We start from the raw sequence: 25,070 nt of genomic DNA, 5'->3' as shown, positions 1-25,070 counted from the left end.
GGGCATGATGGATCAACTGTTTCCTTAATAACAAAACAAAACAACAAACCGTTGTCCTCTGTACGCACGCACACACAGAAGTCCATTTGGTGCCCTCACAAATGATCAGAAATGTTAAAAATCCTTAACTTTAACAACCATATTGCTACAACAAACGACATTTTAAAAACGTAAAATCCACTTCAATTTAAATCTGCAAAGGAGGAGCTAACGACAAAGAAGCAGAGGGAGAGAAGGGAGGGATCCAAGTGGAGGGTGTGTGCCTTGAAAGAGGCCCTGCTAAATGAAGGTAGCTATTTTCCTCCATTGTAAAATGAGTCTGCTTCGGCATATTTTTCCAGAAACATTTGCTTTTCTTACAATTAAAACTTGTGGTACGAAGCCAGCTTAGTCGATCCTTCCATACTTGCGAGCACCATTAATTGTTTGTTTTTTTATTAACTTTACAGCGATTCCCTCCTCCATTCCATTTTGCTCTGATGTCTTCTTGCGACCCATTTTGAATAAACAAAATGGACAAACCTTGTTAACACAGAAAAGGCACACACGCTAAAGCACTGAGAAGTGACTAATAGTGTATTCCTCAGGAAGGGGTGTGGAGGGCTCCGAATTCCCAAAAATGCTCAAATAAATGAAGGTCCACAGAGACATGGTTTGCACACGCAGGCCTATTTGGCCCTTATGTAAAAGTTTGTAAATCGAAAAGTTTGCAAAAAGTGGGGTTTCTAAATCACGGTTCCACAAAATAGCTAGATGGATAGTTAAATAGTTCATTAATCTCCAAGAGAAATGAATTGTTAGAGGTGTAACAGTAAGCCATAACCACTGCTTGGTACGTATCTTGGTTTTAAGCTCAATGTTCGCGACTGAATTGCACTTTTTTGTTTATGAGGGACATTTCCTGCCTCTAACTTAAAGTGTTTCTCTCTAAAAATCCTTTCCGAAGTACTTGCTAACATTACAACCCTTGTGCGAGCTGTTACCTGTGTGTTTTGTATGTGAACATGGCGGTTATGTCGTTGTTGTGTCTTTAGATCTTGCAGCTGTGCATCGGCAACCATGATCTGTTCATGAGGAGGAGGAAAGTGGACTCCATCGAGGTGCAGCAGATGAAGGCTCAGGCCAAAGAGGAGAAGGCCCGTAAGAAGGTAGTAAAGATGTCGACTCGCCAAGTTAACACCAACATCGTTTTGTTGACGGTTCTGTATGGGCCTGGTCCAGATGGAGCGACAGATCCTGGCGCGGGAGAAACAGATGAGGGAGGAGGCGGAGAGAGCGAAAGAGGATATGGAACGCAGACTTTTCCAGCTGCAGGATGAGGCACGGCTTGCCAACGAGGCGCTGGTGAGATCCTTGTTGCTTCTCAACTGCCGCTCTTTCTTAGTTACTCTGTCTTTGCGTTTATGAGTGTCCACACTTGTGCAAAGTGTACTGACGGACATGCTAACCTCCTCTGTGACCTCCCCCAGCTGCGCTCCGAGGAGACAGCGGACCTGCTGGCCGAAAAAGCGCAGATCGCCGAAGAGGAGGCCAAGCTGCTGGCCCACAAGGCCGCCGAGGCCGAGCAGGAGAGGCAGAGGTTAGAGGTCACCGCCATGAAGACCAAGGAGGAGAAAAGACTGATGGAGCAGAAGATGAGGGAGGCGGAGCAGCTGGCCGTCAAACTGGTGGAGCAGTCTGAGCGCAGGTCTTCGTCACTTTTTTTAAACGCTACCTCATCCTCCTCTTCTTCATTCCAACTTGTCATTCCAGACTGAAGGAGGCGGATCACCTGAAACAGGACCTGACTGAGGCCAAGGACGCCGAGAGGAGGGCCAAGCAGAAGCTGCTGGAGATCACCAAGACCACATACCCTGTATGGACATGACCACCGTCCCGATACTTTGGTCTAGACCAATGGTTCCCAAACTTTTGCAGGCTGGCGCCCCCCTTGGCTCCCCAGTGAATTCCTAGCGCCCCCCCCCACAGACACATATGGAAACTTTATTTTGGAACAAAAAAATAAAACCATGTAAAATACAGCATTTTATCGCATTTCATAAATAGGCCTACTTAAAGACAAAAATGACAACATTGAAGGTATGAAAAGCAATTTACCCTCTCACGTATTCATTTTCTTCCATTTACTCACAGAAAATGGTGGCGGACGTGATGTAAGGCACGCCACCCTTGCCACCCACACAATGACACACACACACACACACACACATGCACACACAGGTACAAAGTCATATACATTCGTAACAATATATATCAGTGAATGCACCACCCTAACCAGCTCAACACAACACAACACGGCGCGTTCTGGCGAGTCCCCAATTTCATGTTGACTTGAACTCAAGATGATGTTGACCGCCAGAATGCGGTTTTTATTATAAGATAAAATTCTGATCATTACAAGCTTGAAATTACAAACCTGAGCTTTTGCTTTTGTAGTCTATGCTGTCGGATCTGACTGGGCCAGAGCGGCGTGTGGTAACCGGACCCTGATGCGCCGTCCACTGACTCGTCCTGCTGCACGTGTTGTGTACAAATCGTCAAACAAACGTTCGAACTTCTGACTTCGACTTCGGACTGCCGCCCCCCTACTGCCCCCTTCTTCCTCACCGCCCCCCCAGATCTTTCCACCGGCCCCAGGGGGGCGGTACCGCCCACTTTGGGAACCACTGGTCTAGACTGATGCAACTCTCCATAAAGCTTTGTTTTGATTTCATTTCCAGCTCATAGCGGCATATTCCGCTCCTCCCGCGCCACCTGCTCCTCCTGAGGCCGCCGACTTCGCCTACGAAGCCACGTCCTCGCGTGTCGACTTCAAAGACTCGGACATGAAGAGGCTGTCCATGGAGATCGAGAGGGAGAGGTGAGTCGTAGCCCCTCATGCGTCTCTCATGGCTTCTTGTCGTGTGTGTGTGTGTGTTTATCGCAGAGTGTCTGTGTATGTGTGTGTGTTTGCGCTGGCTGCAGGCTGGAGTACATGGAGAAGAGTAAACACCTGCAGGACCAACTCAAGGAGCTCAAAACTGAGATTGAGTCTCTGAAGCTGGAGGAGCAGCAGCAGCAGCAGCAGCAGCAACAACAACAACAACAACAACAGCAGGCTAGCATGTATGGTCTCCATGGTGATGCCAGGGCATACATCCCAGAACCCGTATACATTCCTCACAGCAACGTACGTATTATTATGTGACCGTAGAAGAAAGATAGTTGTTCTGCAGCAAGATTGTTGTTTGCACTATGCTGGTACTTCAGTTTTTGATATTATTTTGTTCCAAAAGGTTAGACACAGGCAGAATCAATTTTCCGATGAATAGTGCAAATCCTATTACATTATTACCTCAGACTAATTGGTCCTGTGAAGAAACTTGTATCTCGAAAAACTCTCCTTGTGAAACCGCGCCGCCTAGTGTTTGGTGGCCCAAAACCCAAATTACAGTTTAAAAAAAAAAAAATGTTAAACATTTGTTTATTGGGTTTTACAGACATACAATTGACAAAAGTAAACTCAATACTTCTACACAAAAATTATGCCCCCCTCCCCAAGAAAAATAAAATGAAAAAACTACATATATATGTGTATGTGTGTACATATATGTATATCTATGTATGTATGTATGTGTATATATATATATATATTAGGGCTGCGAATCTTTGGGTGTCCCACGATTCGATTCAATATCGATTCTTGGGGTCGCGATTCAATTTTATATCGATTTTTTTTCGATTCAAAAAAGAGATTTTTCCGATTCAAAACGATTCTCTATTCATTCAATACATAGGATTTCAGCAGGATCTACCCCAGTCTGCTGACATGCAGGCAGAGAAGTATATTTAAAAAAAAAGATTTTATAATTATAAAGGACAATGTTTTATCAACTGATTGCAATAATGTAAATTTGTTTTAACTATTAAACGAACCAAAAATATGACTTATTTTATCTTTGTGAAAACATTGGACACAGTGTGTTGTCAAGCTTATGAGATGCCATGCAAAGGTAAGCCACTTGGACACTAGTTTTATTTTTTTATTTTTTTTATAAATGTCTAATGATAATGTCAATGAGGGATTTTTAATCACTGCTATACTGAAATTATAACTAATATTGATACTGTTGTTGATAATATTCATTTTTGTTTCACTACTTTTGGTTTGTTTTGTGTCGTGTTTGTGTCTCCTCTCAATTGCTCTGTTTATTGCAGTTCTGAGTGTTGCTGGGTCAGGTTTGGTTTTGGAATTGGATTGCATTGTTACGGTATTGCTGTGTAGTGGTTTGTTGGATTAATAAAAAAAAAAAAAATAATGATAAAAAAAACTGATAAAAAAAAAAGAATCGATTCTGAATCGCACAATGTGAGAATCGCGATTTGTATTCGAATCGATTTTTTCCCACACCCCTAATATATATTATATATAAATGTATGTGTATATGTATATATATATATATTAGGGGTGTGGGAAAAAATCGATTCGAATTTGAATCGATTCTCATTTTTAAAAAATCGATTTTATTTATTTATTTTGTTATTTTATTTTTTTCCAATCAATCCAACAAAACACTACACAGCAATACCATAACAATGCAATCCAATTCCAAAACCAAACCTGACCCAGCAACACTCAGAACTGCAATAAACAGAGCAATTGAAAGGAGACACAAACACGACACAGAACAAACCAAAAGTAGTGAAACAAAAATGTAATATTATCAACAACAGTGTCAATATTAGTTATAATTTCAGCATTGCAGTGATTAAAAATCCCTCATTGACATTATCATTAGACATTTATAAAAAATAAAAAAGAACAATAGTGTCACAGTGGCTTACACTTGCATCGCATCTCATAAGCTTGACAACACACTGTGTCCAACGTTTTCACAAATCAATCAATCAATATTTACTTATATAGCCCTGAATCACTAGTGTCTCAAAGGGCTGCACAAACCACAACACAAACCACTACGACATCCTCGGTAGGCCCACATAAGGGCAAGGAAAACTCACACCCAGCGGGACGTCGGTGACAATGATGACTATGAGAACCTTGGAGAGGAGGAAAGCAATGGATGTCGAGCGGGTCTAACATGATACTGTGAAAGTTCAATCCATAATGGATCCAACACAGTCGCAAGAGTCCAGTCCAAAGCGGATCCAACACAGCAGCGAGAGTCCCGTTCACAGCGGAGCCAGCAGGAAACCATCCCAAGTGGAGGCGGATCAGCAGCGCAGAGATGTCCCCAGCCGATACACAGGCGAGCAGTACATGGCCACCGGATCGGACCGGACCCCCTCTACAAGGGAGAGTGGGGCATAGGAGAAAAAGAAAAGAAACGGCAGATCAACTGGTCTAAAAAGGAGTCTATTTAAAGGCTAGAGTATACAAATGAGTTTTAAGGTGAGACTTAAATGCTTCTACTGAGGTGGCATCTCAAACTTTTACTGGGAGGGCATTCCAGAGTACTGGAGCCCGAACGGAAAACGCTCTATAGCCCGCAGACTTTTTTTGGGCTTTGGGAATCACTAATAAGTCGGAGTCCTTTGAACGCAGATTTCTTGCCGGGACATATGGTACAATACAATCGGCAAGATAGGATGGAGCTAGACAAAGATAAAATAAGTAATATTTTTGGTTCGTTTAATAGTTAAAACAAATTTACATTATTGCAATCAGTTGATAAAAGATTGTCCTTTACAATAATAAAAGCTTTTTAGAAAAATCTACTACTCTGCTTGTATGTCAGCAGACTGGGGTAGATCCTGCTGAAATCCTATGTATTGAATGAATAAAGAATCTTTTTAAATCAGGAAAAAAATTGTTTTTGAATCGAGAATTGTGTTGAATTGAAAAAAAAAAATCAATTTTGAATCTAATCGTGACCCCAAGAATCGATATTGAATCGAATCGTGGGGCACCCAAAGATTCGCAGCCCTAATATATATATGTGTGTGTGTGTATATGTATATAAATATATATACATATACACGCACACTTATACATATGTATACATATGTACAGTACAGGCCAAAAGTTTGGACACACCTTCTCATTTCTATGGGTTTTCTTTATTTTCATTACTATTTACATTGTAGATTGTCACTGAAGGCATCAAAACTATGACACCAGTGAAGTCAAAACAATTTCAGGTGACTACCTCTTGAAGCTCATCGAGAGAATGCCAAGAGTGTGCACAGCAGTAATCCGAGGATAGAATATAAAGAATATAAGACATGTCAGTTATTCCACTTTTTTGTTAAGTACATAGCGGTAACAATCTACAATGTAAATAGTCATGAAAATAAAGAAAACACATTGAATGAGGTGTGTCCAAACTTTTGGCATGTATTGCATATATATATGTATATACACAGGTATATATATGTGTGTATACATATAAAAATATATCTAAGTGTGTGGGGGTGTGTACATAAAATTATACTAAAAAGTGACATTATTAATAAATAAAGAAAATAATTTAAAAAAGAAACGGCAGACAAATGTCAACATAAAACGACAGACAGCTGCATTCCTAAATGGCCTTAGAGAGAGGTAACCAACAATCAATCAGTCAATCAAATGTTATTTATATAGCACATAAATGGCTCATTAACCACCCACGTCCCAGTTTTGTTTCAATCAGAGCTACTAATTTGGAGATCAGTTTCTCCCACATATTTCAGAGAGACACCTCACAGTTTTTGAAACTTTGCGGAACAACCATTTAATGTCCGCCTAATCTTCTCCAGTTTAAGAAAACATGCAGAACAATTGTTCCAGCGGTTTGGACAAGGAGGTACTGTTGCCTTCCAATGAATTACAACGAGTCTTGTAGCCAACCAAGAAGTGAATGCTACAATATTGTTTTTGAATTTGCTATGGGTAGATGACTGAGGGTCTACCCCAAGTAGTCCACTCAGAGGATTCGGTTCAATCCTTAAGCCAGTGAAAACGGACAAAGTGTTGAACATTTCTGTCCAATAGATCTTCAGGGATTGGTAGAGATAAAAAACATGTATATTAAATTAACTGGAGCCTGTTTACACCCATCACATAACACAGATAGTCCGTCACACATCTTAGCTAGTCGTACCTTGGGTTATTTGTAGGATGTATTAGCTTGCATTTGAGGAGGTTGTGTCTGGCAAAAAATAGAAGACTTACTGTATGTAACAAATCACAATTGTAATATGCAACTTACCTTTTAAGAATAACAACAAACTTACGTAATAAATATTCTATAAAAAACATGAAATCTAATGTACAGTGGGTCTGGATACATTTCAATCAATCAATCAATCAATCAATGTTTATTTATATAGCCCCAAATCACAAATGTCTCAAAGGACTGCACAAATCATTACGACTACAACATCCTCGGAAGAACCCACAAAAGGGCAAGGAAAACTCACACCCAGTGGGCAGGGAGAATTCACATCCAGTGGGACGCCAGTGACAATGCTGACTATGAGAAACCTTGGAGAGGACCTCAGATGTGGGCAACCCCCCCTCTCTAGGGGACCGAAAGCAATGGATGTCGAGCGGGTCTAACATGATACTGTGAAAGTTCAATCCATAGTGGCTCCAACACAGCCGCGAGAGTTCAGTTCAAGCGGATCCAAGACAGCAGCGAGAGTCCCGTCCACAGGAAACCATCTCAAGTGGATCAGCAGCGTAGAGACGTCCCCAACGTGCTTCATTCCTGTGAGAATCCTTTGTGCGACTGAAGAATTGAGGAATGGAGGTTGGTTCATTTATTCAGGATAGCTGCAGTGTGCTGAAACAACCACCAGGTAGCATCTGTGAGCAGATAATACTACATAATCTCTTTCAGGTCTTCCATGAAGGAAGCGCCATTCTTCGCACATTCTTCACTCACGTTTTAAGTGAGGGATGAGTTAAAAAACAATCCAGACTCACTGTACTACAAATAACTACAGTCATTTTTATTAGGATTCGATTCTTGGTAACGATTTGATTCAGAACCAATCAATTCTTGATTGAAAATCAATACTTTTTAAATAAAATTGTGTTCCAGTTCTGTGATTAACTACATTCCTCCATAAAAGAGACAAACAGCCCCATAACATTTCTACATTACTTAAAAGAAAACTGTTTTTGTTTAATAAAATTCTACCCAAACATTTATTAAAGTCAAAAAGACAAATGGCAACAAAAGAAGTATTCCACACTTCTCTTTTGTAAGGAAAATCTCTACATCAGATATGATCATCTACATCAGGGGTCGGGAACCTTTTTGGCTGAGAGAGCCATGAAGGCCAAATATTTCACAAAGTATTTCCGTAAGAGCCATATAACATTTTTCAACACTGAATACAACTAAATTTGTGCATTTTTAAGTATGAACAACATTTTTTAGAGTATAATAAGTCTCTTGTTCTTTTTAACAACATTGTTATTATAAAAGTTAACCAATAATACATATAATACTTCTTACCATTAATGCGACATCTTGAACATGTGCGGTAGAAAACGTATGGTTGGATTAAAATGCATGAGAATGTTTTATAATTTGAACGTTATTTTTGAAACTGTGATTACCAGCAGAATTATTCATTACTTATCGTGTTAAGCAATGTCAGCTAAGATTTATCTGAGAGCCAGATGCAGTCATCTGGCTCTAGAGCCATAGGTTCTCTACCCCTGGTTTTAGCATTAGACCCCTTTTTACCTGCACCCTGCTTCCCGCTGGTTCCCACATCTACAAAGCAATTAGCTACCAACTGCCACCTACTGATATGGAAGAGTATTACACGGTTACTCGGCATAGCTCGGTTGGTAGAGTGGCCGTGCTAGCAACCAGAGGGTTCCAGGTTCGATTCCCGCTTCCGCCATCCTGGACACTGCCGTTGTGTCCTTGGGCAAGACACTTTGCACACCTGCCCCCAGTGCCACCCACACTGGTTTAAATGTAACTTAGATATTGGGTGTCACTTTGTAAAGCGCTTTGAGTCACTAGAGAAAAGCGCTATATAAATATTATTATCTGAGAGCCATATGTAGTCATCAAAAGAGCCACATCTGGCTCTAGAGCCATAGGTTCTCTACCCCTGGTTTTAGCATTAGACACCTTTTTACCTGCACTCTGCCTCCCGCTGGTTTCCACATCTACAAAGCAATTAGCTACCAACTGCCACCTACTGATATGGAAGAGTATTACTCGGTTACTCGGCATAGCTCGGTTGGTAGAGTGGCCGTGCTCGCAACCTGAGGGTTCCAGGTTCGATTCCCGCTTCCGCCATCCTAGACACTGCCGTTGTGTCCTTGGGCAAGACACTTTGCACACCTGCCCCCAGTGCCACCCACACTGGTTTAATGTAACTTAGACATTGGGTGTCACTTTGTAAAGCGCTTTGAGTCACTAGAGAAAAGCGCTATATAAATATAATTATCTGAGAGCAATATGTGGTCATCAAAAGAGCCACAGGTTCCCTACCCCTGATGTACATCAACAATATGATTTGCCAGAGTGGCTGGACTGGACAAATTAAAAAAGTATATATTTTTTTTTATTTTAAACCTATTTTTTTGATTTGGTTAAAAATCGTTACAAATAAGAATACAAATAAGAAAAGGGGCAGCACGGTGGTCCTGGGGTTAGTGCGTCTGCCTTGCAACATTAAGGTCCTGGGTTCAATCCTGGGCTCGGGATCTTTCTGTGTGGAGTTTGCATGTTCTCCCCGTCCCTGTGTGGGTTCCCTCCGGGTACTCCGAATTCCTCCCACCTCCAAAGACATGCACCTGGGGATAGGTTGATTGGCAACACTAAATTGGCCCTAGTGTGTGAATGTGAGTGTGAATGTTGTCTGTCTATCTGTGTTGGCCCTGCGATGAGGTGGCGACTTGTCCAGGGTGTACCCAGCCTTAAATGGGTTAAATAAATGGGTTGTACTTGTATAGTGCTTTTCTACCTTCAAGGTACTCAAAGCGCTTTGACACTACTTCCACATTTACCCATTCGCACACACATTCACACACTGATGGAGGGAGCTGCCATGCAAGGCGCCAACCAGCACCCATCAGGAGCAAGGGTGAAGTGTCTTGCTCAGAACACAACGGACGTGACGAGGTTGGTACTAGGTGGGATTTGAACCAGGGACCCTCGGGTTGCGCACGGCCACTCTACCACTGCGCCACGCCTTCCGCCCGATTTTAGCTGAAATAGGCGCCGGCGCCCCCCGCAACCCCAAAAGGGAATAAGCGGTAGAAAATGGATGGGATGGGCATTATTCGGTCCAGGGTGTACCCCGCCTTCCGCCCGAATAAAGCTTAGATAGGCACCAGCACCCCTCACAACCCCAAACTGGACAAGCGGTAGGAAATGGATGGACGATTAAGAATCACAATCAATTTAAAAAAAATGTTTTGGGACACCCCTACATTCTGTGGTACCTGCTCCAGAGAACACATAACCTCAGTCTGATACAGAATACACTTGAAAATTCTACTCTCCACCTACAAGAACCTCAACAACCAAGCCTCCGACCTCCTCCACTACGTGCCTTCCTGATAGCTCAGGTCTGGCGAGGCCAACTTCCTGCAAAATCCCCAAAACCAAGCACCGGAACTGGGGCGACATAGCTTTTTTTTTTTATTGCTGGCCCCTCCCTCTGGATCCCACTTCCTTTTAGTTTTTTTGAATTGTTGTCCTTTTTAGCTACTTTGGCAAATCATATAGTTGATATAAATGTCCATATAGGCTGTACAGATTGGCTTTACAAAAGAGAAGTGTGTGATACTTCTCTTGTTGCCTTATTTGAATTTGACTTCATTAAATGGATTTGTATTATTATTTGGTACAGCCGGGCCAAAGCAGGAGGGGATAGAAAGAGAAAAAAGGAAGACAGAGGGGGAAATTCCGGGGTATAAGACAAAGAGACAAAAATAACAACAACAACAGAGCAGCAGCATCATTATAACCCACTTCCAATATCCTGAATCTGCCTCCACCCTTTCCTCTTTTAAAACCGCCCTCAAAACCCACCTGCCCTTCCCTGCTTCTCGCAGGTTTTACTTTTTGTCAGACTCGTTTTAGATGTATGCATTTTGTCTCTTCTTTTTTTTTTTAGCCTCATTTATTATCTTAATGGGCTTCACGGTGGTAGAGGGGTTAGTGCGTCTGCCTCACAATACGAAGGTCCTGCAGTCCTGGGTTCAATCCCAGGCTCGGGATCTTTCTGTGTGGAGTTTGCATGTTCTCCCCGTGAATGCGTGGGTTCCCTCCGGGTACTCCGGCTTCCTCCCACCTCCAAAGATATGCACCTGGGGATAGGTTGATTGGCAACACTAAAATTGGCCCTCGGTTGTGAATGTGAGTGTGAATGTTGTCTGTCTATCTGTGTTGGCCCTGCCATGAGGTGGCGACTTGTCCAGGGTTTACCCTGCCTTCCGCCCGATTGTAGCTGAGATAGGCGCCAGCGCCCCCTGCGACCCCAAAAGGGAATAAGCAGTAGAAAATGGATGGATGGGATATTATCTTAATTTATATTTTGTTCATGTAAAGTATCTTTGAGTACTTAGAAAAGCGTAATGTAAATCTCATGTATTATTCATGGGACGGCGTGGCGCAGTGGGAGAGTGGCCGTGCGCAACCCGAGGGTCCCTGGTTCAAATCCCACCTAGTACCAACCTCGTCACGTCCGTTGTGTCCTGAGCAAGACACTTCACCCTTGCTCCTGATGGGTGCTGGTTGGCGCCTTGCATGGCAGCTCCCTCCATCAGTGTGTGAATGTGTGTGTGAATGGGTAAATGTGGAAGTAGTGTCAAAGCGCTTTGAGTACCTTGAAGGTAGAAAAGCGCTATACAAGTACAACCCATTATTATTATTATTAAGTAATGTGATAATAATGTACAGTACTTCCCTTGGTGGGCGGAAATCTACGGTATCTTCTTTCAGCAGCTTCTCCATAGTTTCATGGATAAATGTCCACATATTATTTTAATGTCTTTGGCTGGTGTTATTGACTCTTCTGCTCCAGTACGGTGCAGACGAGCAGTGCTACGCTCCCAACAAGTTGGCAAACTACACGCTCTCTCATGTTTTAGATTTATTTCTTTAGTTCAATGAAAAATATCCACTTTTTTTTTCTCAGCACTGTCCTTCGCACTCACTTACCGTATTTTCCGCACTATAAGGCGCACCGGATTATAAGGCGCACCTTCAATGAATGGCTTATTTTAAAACTTTGTTTATATATAAGGCGCACCGGATTATAAGGCGCACCTTCAATGAATGGCTTATTTTAAAACTTTGTTTATATATAAGGCGCACCGCATTATAAGGCGCATAGAATAGATGCTACTGTAGAGGCTGGGGTTACGTTATGCATCCTTTAGATCAGGGGTCGGGAACCTTTTTGGCTGAGAGAGCCATGAAATCCAAATATTGTAAAATGCTTTTCCGTAAGAGCCGTATAATATTTTTTTAACACTGAATACAATACGTGCATTTTTAAGTAAGACTAACATTTTTTGAGGATAATAAGTATTTTATTCCTTTTAATAACATTATTCCGAAGCTAACCAATGATAACTTAAATACTTATTACCATTAATGCGACCCTCCTGTACCCCAAAGGGCAGCTGGGGTTGGTTTGAGCCACCTGCATCCTTGAACAGGTGCGGTAGAAACTGATGGATGGTTTAAAATGCATGAGAATGTTTTATTATTTGAACGTTATTTTTAACACCGTTATTTCCGGCGGAATTATTAATTACTTATCGTGTTAAGCAACGTCAGCAAAGATTTATCTGAGAGCCAGATGTAGTCTTTAAAAGAGCCACATCTGGCTCTAGAGCCATAGGTTCCCTACCCCTGCTTTAGATGGAGCTGTCAACAAAACAGTCAGGTCAGTCAAACTTTATTAATAGATTACAAACCAGCGTTCTGACCACTCCGTTCCCTCCCAAAATGAATAAACAGCTCTTTTATTATTTTCCCCCATTCAATAAACACGTAAAAAACAGTCTGATACTGTAACGGTAAATCCTTAATAGTGCAAAGCAATAATCAATCAATCAATCAATGTTTACTTATATAGCCCTAAATCACTAGTGTCTCAAAGGGCTGCACAAACCACTACGACATCCTCGGTAGGCCCACATAAGGGCAAGGAAAACTCACACCCAGTGGGACGTCGGTGACAATGATGACTATGAGAACCTTGGAGAGGAGGAAAGCAATGGATGTCGAGCGGGTCTAACATGATACTGTGAAAGTTCAATCCACAATGGATCCAACACAGTCGCGAGAGTCCAGTCCAAAGCGGATCCAACACAGAAGCGAGAGTCCCGTTCACAGCGGAGCCAGCAGGAAACCATCCCAAGCGGAGGCGGATCAGCAGCGCAGAGATGTCCCCAGCCGATACACAGGCAAGCAGTACATGGCCACCGGATCGGACCGGACCCCCTCCACAAGGGAGAGTGGGACATAGAAGAAAAAGAAAAGAAACGGCAGATCAACTTGTCTAAAAAGGAGGTCTATTTAAAGGCTAGAGTATACAAATGAGTTTTAAGGTGAGACTTAAATGCTTCTACTGAGGTGGCATCTCGAACTGTTACCGGGAGGGCATTCCAGAGTACTGGAGCCCGAACGGAAAACGCTCTATAGCCCGCAGACTTTTTTTGGGCTTTGGGAATCACTAACAAGCCGGAGTCCTTTGAACGCAGATTTCTTGCCGGGACATATGGTACAATACAATCGGCAAGATAGGATGGAGCTAGACCGTGTAGTATTTTATACGTAAGTAGTAAAACCTTAAAGTCACATCTTAAATGCAAAGCAATAATATATCAATAACTCAACGCTGCTCAAGTAATAATGTCATACAACACAACACACAAAATAAACATGTAAAGCTCACTTTATTAAGTTATTCCTCATCCACGAATCCCTCAAATTATTCTTCTTCAGTGTTCAAATCAAACAGTTGGGCGAATACGGCATCCAACATGCGTCTCGTCGAAGTCGTCATTAAACGAGTCTGTGTCGCTGCTGTTAATGTGAAATCCTCTCGCTGCTGCTCTATTCCCGTGTTCTCCTGTGTGACCGATCGCCTTGACTTTAAACTCTGCGTCGTAAGCGTGTCTCCTAATAAGAGCCATTTTGGGGTCTTTACATAAACACACAGAAACGGCACGCCTCCCGCAGTCATATTTGACAACCAAACAATTAAAGAAGGCGACACGGTAAAGAATCTGGGTATTATCTTCGACCCAACTCTCTCCTTTGAGGCACACATTAAAAGCGTCACTAAAACGGCCTTCTTTCATCTCCGTAATATCGCTAAAATTCGCTCCATTCTGTCCACTAAAGACGCTGAGATCATTATCCATGCGTTTGTTACGTCTCGTCTCGACTACTGTAACGTATTATTTTCGGGTCTCCTCATGTCTAGCATTAAAAGATTACAGTTGGTACAAAATGCGGCTGCTAGACTTTTGACAAGAACAAGAAAGTTTGATCACATTACGCCTGTACTGGCTCACCTGCACTGGCTTCCTGTGCACTTAAGGTTTTACTACTTACGTATAAAATACTACACGGTCTAGCTCCATCCTATCTTGCCGATTGTATTGTACCTTATGTCCTGGCAAGAAATCTGCGTTCAAAGGACTCCGGCTTGTTAGTGATTCCCAAAGCCCAAAAAAAGTCTGCGGGCTATAGAGCGTTTTCCGTTCGGGCTCCAGTACTCTGGAATGCCCTCCCGGTAACAGTTCGAGATGCTACCTCAGTAGAAGCATTTAAGTCTCACCTTAAAACTCATTTGTATACTCTAGCCTTTAAATAGTCTCCCTTTTTAGACCAGTTGATCTGCCGTTTCTTTTCTTTTTCTTCTATGTCCCACTCTCCCTTGTGGAGGGGGTCCGGTCCGATTCGGTGGCCATGTACTGCTTGCCTGTGTATCGGCTGGGGACATCTCTGCGCTGCTGATCCGCCTCCGCTTGGGATGGTTTCCTGCTGGCTCCGCTGTGTCAATCAATCAATGTTTATTTATATAGCCCCAAATCACAAATGTCTCAAAGGACTGCACAAATCATTACGACTACAACATCCTCGGAAGAACCCACAAAAGGGCAAGGAAAACTCACATCCAGTGGGCAGGGAGAATTCACATCCAGTGGGACGCCAGTGACAATGCTGACTATGAGAAACCTTGGAGAGGACCTCAGATGTGGGCAACCCCCCCCCCCCCCCCCCTCCTCTAGGGGACCGAAAGCAATGGATGTCGAGCGGGTCTAAAATGATACTGTGAAAGTTCAATCCATAGTGGCTCCCACACAGCCGCGAGAGTTCAGTTCAAAGCGGATCCAAGACAGCAGCGAGAGTCCCGTCCACAGGAGACCATCTCAAGCGGAGGCGGGTCAGCAGCGTAGAGATGTCCCCAATCGATACAGGCGAGCGGTCCATCCTGGATCTCGACTCTGGACAGCCAGTACTTCATCCATGGTTATCGGACCGGACCCCCTCCACAAGGGAGGGGGGGACATAGGAGAAAGAAAAGAAGCGGCAGATCAACTGGTCTAAAAAGGAGGTCTATTTAAAGGCTAGAGTATACAGATGAGTTTTAAGGTGAGACTTAAATGCTTCTACTGAGGTGGCATCTCGAACTGTTACCGGGAGGGCATTCCAGAGTACTGGAGCCCGAAATGAAAAAGCTCTACAGCCCGCAGACTTTTTTTGGGCTTTGGGAATCACTAATAAGCCGGAGTCCTTTGAAGGCAGATTTCTTGCCGGGACATATGGTACAATACAATCGGCAAGATAGGATGGAGCTAGACCGTGTAGTATTTTATACGTAAGTAGTAAAACCTTAAGTGCACAGGAAGCCAGTGCAGGTGAGCCAGTACAGGCGTAATGTGATCAAACTTTCTTGTTCTTGTCAAAAGTCTAGCAGCCGCATTTTGTACCAACTGTAATCTTTTAATGCTAGACATGGGGAGACCCATGTACGGGACTCTCGCTGCTGTGTTGGATCCGCTTTGGACTGGACTCTCGCGACTGTGTTGGATCCATTATGGATTGAACTTTCACAGTATCATGTTAGACCCGCTCGACATCCATTGCTTTCCTCCTCTCCAAGGTTCTCATAGTCATCATTGTCACCGACGTCCCACTGGGTGTGAGTTTTCCTTGCCCTTATGTGGGCCTACCGAGGATGTCGTAGTGGTTTGTGCAGCCCTTTGAGACACTAGTGATTCAGGGCTATAAAAGTAAACATTGATTGATATATCCCAGCATGCACCGTGCGCTTCTTCTATTGGGGAAAACAAGGTTAGCGGTTGCTTACCGTAGTTTGGAGACCTGTTGTGGCTCAATATTGGTCCATATATAAGGCGCACCGGATTATAAGGCGCACTGTCAGCTTTTGAGAAAATTTGAGGTTTTTAGGTGCACCTTATAGTGCGGAAATACGGTAACTCCTTCCCGTGCTTGGACAAACCAAGCTATGTCCTTTTCTCGCAAGTAAGACGAGATGTTAAGATGAGGCACTCGTACGATCCTGAGTTACTGCCGTTTTTGGTTCCAGACACCCACAAATATGAACACATTATGGTAAATGGGTTATATTTGTATAGCACTTTTTTTACCTTTTTAAGGAACTCAAAGCGCTTTGACACTATTTCCACATTCACCCATTCACACACTGATGGCGGGAGCTGCCATGCAAGGCGCTAACCAGGACCCATCAGGAGCAAGGGTGAAGTGTCTTGCTCAAGGACACAACAGACGTGACTAGGATGGTAGGTGGGGATTGAACCAGGAACCCTCAGGTTGCTCGCACAGCCACTCTCCCAACCGCGCCATTCTTATCCACATTCATTCAACCTATCCATCCATCCATTTCCTACCGCTTGTCCTTCCAACATAAAAAGAGCTCATTAATGACATTTTTACCTTCTGAAAAGCCACGCTTTTTTTCAGAATTTCACTTTTTCTAACCCTAAAATTCCTTAAAAAAAAAAAAAAAAAAAGTCCCCCCCCCCTTTTTATTTTCGCAACGCATTCTCATCATTCCTGCATCAAAACATTCAGGATAAAATTAATATAATTATGATTTCCTTCCAGCATTTCAGCATCCATACGCAATTCCAACATAAATGTGGTTTACATGTCCCATCACTAGTTGTAGTGAAGTGAATTATATTTATATAGCGCTTTTCTCCACTGACTCCAAGCGCTTTTTACATAGTGAAACCCAATATCTAAGTTACATTTAAACCAGTGTGGGTGGCACTGGGAGCAGGTGGGTAAAGTGTCTTGCCCAAGGACACAACGGCAGTGACTAGGATGGCGGAAGCGGGAATCGGACCTGCAACCCTCAAGTTGCTGGCACGGCCGCTCTACCAACCGAGCTATGCCGCCCCAAAAAAAAGTGAAGTGAATTATATTTATATAGCGCTTTTCTCTTTGTCTTGCTCAAGGACACAACAGACGTGACTAGGATGGTAGAAGGTGGGGATTGAACCAGGAACCCTCAGGTTGCTCGCACAGCCACTCTCCCAACCGCGCCATTCTTATCCACATTCATTCAACCTATCCATCCATCCATTTCCTACCGCTTGTCCTTCCAACATAAAAAGAGCTCATTAATGACATTTTTACCTTCTGAAAAGCCACGCTTTTTTCGGAATTTCACTTTTTCTAACCCTAAAATTCCTTAAAAAAAAAGTTTTTAAAAGTCCCACCCCCCCTTTTTTTTTTCTCAACGCATTCTCATCATTCCTGCATCAAAACATTCAGGATAAAATTAATATAATTATTATTTCCTTCCAGCATTTCAGCATCCATACGCAATTCCTACATAAATGTGGTTTACATGTCCCATCACTAGTTGTAGTGAAGTGAATTATATTTATATAGCGCTTTTCTCCACTGACTCCAAGCGCTTTATCTAAGTTCCATTTAAACCAGTGTGGGTGGCACTGGGAGCAGGTGGGTAAAGTGTCTTGCCCAAGGACACAACGGCAGTGACTAGGATGGCGGAAGCGGGAATCGAACCTGCAACCCTCAAGTTGCTGGCACGGCCACTCTACCAACCGAGCTATGCCGCCCCAAAAAAAAGTGAAGTGAATTATATTTATATAGCACTTTTCTCTAGTGACTCAAAGCGCTTTACATAGTGAAACCCAATATCTAAGTTACATTTAAACCAGTGTGGGTGGCACTGGGAGCAGGTGGGTAAAGTGTCTTGCCCAAGGACACAACGGCAGTGACTAGGATGGCGGAAGCGGGAATCGAACCTGCAACCCTCAAGTTGCTGGCACGGCCACTCTACCGACCGAGCTATACCTCCCCAAAGCTTGCACATATCAAGGCGTCTTTCATGCTCTGATCAATGAATCTGTGGTGTCAGGAATGAATTATTCATGTTTTCCCGCTCCTTGATTTGCTATCAAAGTCCATCACTCTTGTGTTTGACAGAGAAACTCAGCCTACATGTCCCAGATGGCCTTCTTTGAGGAGGTCTAATCGGGAGGAGGAGGAAGAAGAAGAGGAGGGTTAGTGCACCGGACTTGTCTGATCAGGACACGGAACACTAGAGGACCTTTTTTTTTTTCCTGGTTTTTCTTGCTCTTTGATTTTACCTTTTTGATTCGACACTCCGGCGTCCTTTCGTGGTTCACGTTTGGGGCGGAGTTGATGCCCGAGAGTTTCACTACACCTATACCTTACACTCTTGACTCCGCCCCCTTTTGAATTGTTACACCCTAATTCATATCACGATTGAACTGTCGTGTATTTATTGGTGCCTTACGTCTGTTTCAAACTTTATTTTCACACCCAGAAGGTTGTTTTATTTTCATGTTGTATTTTTTACTGTTTGCATCATTTCAATATACCAGTGTGTGTGTGATCTGCGTATGTTTCTTTGCTCCTTGCGAAGTCACTGACACACTCTTGACTTTTAGGCACCACCAACACCAACAGTGGTAATGCTTTTTCTTGGCCACCAGAGGGCGTCCTTGAGCTTAAAGCATCCATCCATCGGTTGCAGCAGCCTAAGCAGGGAAGCCCAGACTTCCCTCTCCCCAGCCACTTCGTCCAGCTCCTCCCGGGGGATACTGAAGCGTTCCCAGGCCAGCCAGGAAAGATAGTCTTCCCAACGTGTCCTGGGTCTTCCCTGTGGCCTCCTACCGATTGGACGTGCCCAAAACACCTCCCTAGGGAGGCGTACGGGTGGCATCCTGACCAGAGCTCCTCCCGGATTGCAGAGCTTCTCACCCTATCTCTAAGGGAGAGCCCCGCCACCCGGCGGAGGAAACTCGTTACGGCCGCTTGTACCCGTGATCTTATCCTTTCGGTCATAACCCAAAGTTCATGACCATAGGTGAGGATGGGAACGTAGATCAACCGGTAAATTGAGAGCTTTGCCTTCCGGCTCAGCTCCTTCTTCACCACAACGGATCGATACAGTGTCCACATTACTGAAGACGCCGCACCGATCCGCCTGTCGATCTCACGATCTACTCTTCCCTCAATCGTGAACAAGACTCTGAGGCAGGGGTAGGGAACCTATGGCTCGGGAGCCAGATGTGGCTCTTTTGATGACTGCATCTGGCTCTCGGGTAAATCTGAGCTGGCATTGCTTAACACGATAAGTAATGAATAAATCCACTTGTAATCACAGTGTTAATAATAATCCATCCATCCATTTTCTACCGCTTATTACCTTTTGGGGGGGTGGGGCGCTGGCGCCTATCTCAGCTACAATCGGGCGGGAGGCGGGTTCAAAATATAAAACATTCTCATGAATTTTTAATCCATCCATCAGTTGGGGGCCGCGCGTCGGGACCCAGGATGGACCGCTCGCCTGTGTATCGGTTGGGGACATCTCTACGCTGCTGATCCGCCTCCGCTTGAGATGGTTTCCTGTGGACGGGACTCTCGCTGCTGTCTTGGATCCGCTTTGAACTGAACTCTCGCGGCTGTGTTGGAGCCACTATGGATTGAACTTTCACAGTATCATGTTGGACCCGCTCGACTTCCATTGCTTTCGGTCCCCTAGAGTGGGGAGGAGTTGCCCACATCTGAGGTCCTCTCCAAGGTTTCTCATAGTCAGCATTGTCACTGGCGTCCCACTGGATGTGAATTCTCCCTGCCCCACTGGGTGTGAGTTTTCCTTGCCCTTTTGTGGGTTCTTCCGAGGATGTCGTAGTCGTAATGATTTGTGCAGTCCTTTGAGACATTTGTGATTTGGGGCTATATAAATAAACATTGACTGATTGATTTTCTACCGCACCTGTTCAAGAAGTTGCGTTAATGGTAAGAAGTTATTTATTATTGGTTAGTGTGGGGCTTGCCCTCCTGAGGGTTCTTCAGACCACCAAGCACCGACATGAGAGCCTGTTTCAGGGTTACGATATTGTTTTATTTTTCAATAAGTCTCTCAGTTGCTTTCCAGCCATTGTCTTTTTCTCTTTCGTTTTCGCTCGCGCTCTGGCTCTAGCCCCAACCCCGTCTCTCCTCCTGGCTGCTTATAACAGAGCGACAGGTGATTATGTACAGTATGTGTATATATATGTATATGTGTGTATATATATAAGGTAATGTATATTGAAGTTAAAGTACCAATGATTGTCACACACACGCTAGGTGTGGCGAAATGATTCTCTGCATTTGACCCATCACCCTTGATCACCCCCTGGGAGGTGAGGGGAGCAGTGAGCAGCAGCGGTGGTCTCGCCCGGGAATCATTTTTGGTGATTTACCCCCAATTCAAATTCATTGATGCTGAGTGCCAAGCAGGGAGGTAATGAGTCCCATTTTTATAGTCTTTGGTATGACTCGGCCGGGGTTTGAACTCCCAACCTACCGATCTCAGGGCGGACACTCCAACCACTAGGCCACTGAGTAGGCCATATATATGTGTATATCTATATATTTCTTTGTATGTATGTGTATATATATATATATATATATATATATCCATCCATCCATCTTCTTCCGCTTATCCGAGGTCGGGTCGCGGGGGCAACAGCCTAAGCAGGGAAACCCAGACTTCCCTCTCCCCAGCCACTTCGTCTAGCTCTTCCCGGGGGATCCCGAGGCGTTCCCAGGCCAGCCGGGAGACATAGTCTTCCCAACGTGTCCTGGGTCTTCCCCGTGGCCTCCTACCGGTTGGACGTGCCCTAAACACCTCCCTAGGGAGGCGTTCGGGTGGCATCCTGACCAGATGCCCGAACCACCTCATCTGGCTCCTCTCCATGTGAAGGAGCAGCGGCTTTACTTTGAGTTCCTCCCGGATGGCAGAGCTTCTCACCCTATCTCTAAGGGAGAGACCCAAACTCATTTGGGCTGCTTGTACCCGTGATCTTATCCTTTCGGTCATGACCCAAAGATCATGACCATAGGTGAGGATGGGAACGTAGATCGACCGGTAAATTGAGAGCTTTGCCTTCCGGCTCAGCTCCTTCTTCACCACAACGGATCCGTACAACGTCCGCATTACTGAAGACGCCGCACCGATCCGCCTGTCGATCTCACGATCCACTCTTCCCCCACTCGTTAACAAGACTCCTAGGTACTTGAACTCCTCCATTTGGGGCAGGGTCTCCTCCCCAACCCAACATATATATATATATATATATATATGTATGTATATATATATTTGTATATATTCACGGTGGAAGAGTGCGTCTGCCTCACAATATGAAGTTCCTGCAGTCCGGGGTTCAAATCCAGGCTCGGGATCTTTCTGTGTGGGGTTTGCATGTTGCTTATAACAGAGCGACAGGTGGGCCGTCTACGCACCTGTCGCTTATTCAGAGGCCGGTCCTGGCACACCCCAGTTCACTGCAGGCCAGCAGGCCACGCCCCCTCCACAGTTAGCTTCAGAATAACAATGTTATTACAAAGAATAAGAGACCTATTATACTCTAGAAATGTTGGTCTTACTTAAAAATGCACGCGTTTAGTTGTGTTCAGTGTTAAAAAAAAATATTATATGGCTCTTACGGAAATACATTTTAAAATATTTGGCTTTTTGGCTCTCTCAGCCAAAAAGGTTCCCGACCCCTGCTCTGAGGTACTTGAACTCTTCCATTTGGGGCAAGATCTCCTCGCCGACCCGGAGATGGCACTCCACCCTTTTCCGGGCGAGAACCTTGGACTCAGACTTTAAGGTGCGGATTCTCATCCCTGTGAACCGATCCAGTGAGAGCTGAAGATCCTGGCCAGGTGAAGCCATCAGGACCACATCATCTGCAAAAAGCAGAGACCTAATCCTGCAGCTACAGCAATGAGGTAGAAGTACTTGATAAAGTGTCTACGATCACTGAAGTGAGTGATCTGATTGTTTCACATTACACAAGAGGCAAGTAAAGAAGTTTGCCCTGCCGTTAAACCGCCTGTTTTAATTTCAGCACATCGACTAATAAAGTCACGGCTTGGAAGAGGAACATGATGGCTGTTGCGGCTTCTGAGGTCTCGGTTTTAATGAACATCGGGCCCAACCTGTGCTGGAGGTCGGGGGGGAAAAAGACTGTGACCAACAGGTGAGCTTTCAGGAAGAAGACTAAGAAGTTGCAATGTACAGTGCATCCGGGAAGTATTCACAGAGCTTGACTTTTTTCACAGTTTATGTCAGGTTAAAACACTGATGACATCTCTGCCGTCCAAAGGCAAAACCTAGCAACTCACTTGTAGCTGATTTTGAGAAAACAAAGGAAAACCAATCTATCTTGATTAGATTAGATAGTACTTTATTTATTCCGTCAGGAGAGTTCCTTCAGGAAAATTACAATTTTCAGCACAATCCCATTCATCCATCCATCCATTTTAAATAAATAAATGATAAATAGGTTGTACTCGTATAGCGCTTTTCTACCTTCAAGGTGCTCAAAGCGCTTTGACACTACTTCCACATTTACCCATTCACACTGATTGAGGGAGCTGCCATGCAAGGCGCTAACCAGCACCCATCAGGAGCAAGGGTGAAGTGTCTTGCTCAGGACACAACGGACGTGACGAGGTTGGTACTAGGTGGGAATTGAACCAGGGACGCTCGGGTTGCGCACGGCCACTCTCCCCACTGCGCCACGCCGTCCCATTTTCTACCGCTTATTCCCTTTTGGGGTCGCGGGGGGCGCTGGCGCCTATCTCAGCTACAATGGGGCGGAAGGCGGGGTACACCCTGGACAAGTCGCCACCTCATCACAGGGCCAACACAGATAGACAACATTCACACTCACATTCACACACTAGGGACCATTTAGTGTTGCCAATCAACCTATCCCCAGGTGCATGTCTTTGGAAGTGGGAGGAAGCCCACGCATTCACGGGGAGAACATGCAAACTCCACACAGAAAGATCCCGAGCCTGGATTTGAACCCAGGTATGCAGGACCTTCGTATTGTGAGGCAGACGCACTAACCCCTCTGCCACCGTGAAGCCCCAATCCCATTCAAGATCAGACAAACATTACAGGGAGACAGAACAGGATCGCTGACGGGTCTGCCGGCTTCCAGCGCCCCTTACAAAAAAGGATGAGATACAGGTAAACAAGGGGGGGAGAAAAAAATAGAAGATTAAAATAAAATAAAAAAAATCAGTCTTAGCCTGGGCCCTGGAGAGGGGGTGCAGACTGAGGCCAAGGGGAAAAAACAACTCATAGCCATAGTACACATCCCTCTTACATGTGTGTAAGAGGGAAACATCAAAGAACACAGAGGACATTAAAGACATTAAATCAGCAGATACAACCAGACACTTCTACATACAGCTATGAATAAAAAGTAAAAGAAACATATCCACTGTGGTGGCCTCTGCGGTGTTCCACGCCATCGTCCGCTGGGGTGGAAGGAGGATGGCCAGAGACAGGAGCAGACCCAACAAAGCAACCAAGACAGCCGACTCCACTCTCGGCCAGTGTCCAGTCCGCATGGATGAGCGAGGATACGTCCAAGGAGACTGAGGTGTCCGACACCTGCTCACCCAGCCAAGACACCGCGAAGCCTCTCCGTCCCAGCGCTCAGTGCTAGCTCCGCAGCCCTGTCCCCTCATCCGCATCTCCTCCAGTCCCTCCAAACGGACTCCGGTGTGGCAGAGACCCAGCAGCTGGTCTCCATGGCCAAAAGGCTCACGGGAGGCAGATCCAGAAGTCCACAAAAAAAAAGCACCACAGAGGTCACGAAAGTGCCACCCCTTGTCACACAGTCCCAAAGGGTCCCGGACCAAAAGGCAAAAAAATATAATAAGACATGAAAACAAGAGGGAAACACAAAAGGATGACACAAGAGCACAGAGCTCCTGCCTACAGCATCCACTACAGCAGCGCCATCTTGGAAAAAAAAAAAATAAATTAAAAAAAAAAGATGCGATACAGGGAAACAAGGTGGGGGGGAAAGGGAGAAAAAAATAGAAGATTAAAATAAAATTAAAAAATCGGTCTTAGCCTGGGCCCTGGAGAGGGGGTGCAGACTGAGGCCAAGGGAAAAAAACAACTCATAGCCATAGTACACATCCCTCTTACATGTGTGTAAGAGGTAAACATCAAACATCAAAGAACACAGAGGACATTAAAGACATCAATCAATCAATCAATGATTACTTATATAGCCCTAAATCACTAGTGTCTCAAAGGGCTGCACAAACCACCACGACATCCTCGGTAGGCCCACATAAGGGCAAGGAAAACTCACACCCAGTGGGACGTCGGTGACAATGATGACTATGAGAACCTTGGAGAGGAGGAAAGCAATGGATGTCGAGCGGGTCTAACATGATACTGTGAAAGTTCAATCCACAATGGATCCAACACAGTCGCGAGAGTCCAGTCCAAAGCGGATCCAACACAGCAGCGAGAGTCCCGTTCACAGCGGAGCCAGCAGGAAACCATCCCAAGCGGAGGCGGATCAGCAGCGCAGAGATGTCCCCAGCCGATACACAGGCAAGCAGTACATGGCCACCGGATCGGACCGGACCCCCTCCACAAGGGAGAGTGGGGCGTAGAAGAAAAAGAAAAGAAACGGCAGATCAACTGGTCTAAAAAGGGAGTCTATTTAAAGGCTAGAGTATACAAATGAGTTTTAAGGTGAGACTTAAATGCTTCTACTG

At 44.6% G+C, this 25,070-nt stretch overlaps 1 protein-coding gene across 2 annotated transcripts in view; it reads left to right on the top strand.

The window, feature by feature from the left end:
• nf2b (NF2, moesin-ezrin-radixin like (MERLIN) tumor suppressor b) overlaps positions 1–18,870 on the top strand; it is a 50,940-nt gene extending 32,070 nt beyond the window's left edge. For both annotated transcript variants that reach the window (XM_061899176.1, XM_061899175.1), the window contains exons 11-17: positions 1,035–1,148; positions 1,222–1,344; positions 1,470–1,687; positions 1,753–1,855; positions 2,721–2,860; positions 2,965–3,169; positions 18,438–18,870. In XM_061899176.1, coding sequence (XP_061755160.1) covers positions 1,035–1,148; positions 1,222–1,344; positions 1,470–1,687; positions 1,753–1,855; positions 2,721–2,860; positions 2,965–3,169; positions 18,438–18,485 — 951 coding nt within the window. In that variant the 3' untranslated portion in view covers positions 18,486–18,870. The remainder of the gene's footprint in view (positions 1–1,034; positions 1,149–1,221; positions 1,345–1,469; positions 1,688–1,752; positions 1,856–2,720; positions 2,861–2,964; positions 3,170–18,437) is intronic.
• The last annotated feature ends 6,200 nt before the right edge of the window (positions 18,871–25,070 follow it).

This window comes from Nerophis ophidion, linkage group LG04, assembly GCF_033978795.1.
Source record: "Nerophis ophidion isolate RoL-2023_Sa linkage group LG04, RoL_Noph_v1.0, whole genome shotgun sequence".
In the NCBI taxonomy this organism is placed as follows: domain Eukaryota; kingdom Metazoa; phylum Chordata; class Actinopteri; order Syngnathiformes; family Syngnathidae; genus Nerophis; species Nerophis ophidion.
This window is presented reverse-complemented; position numbering and strand designations above follow the sequence as displayed.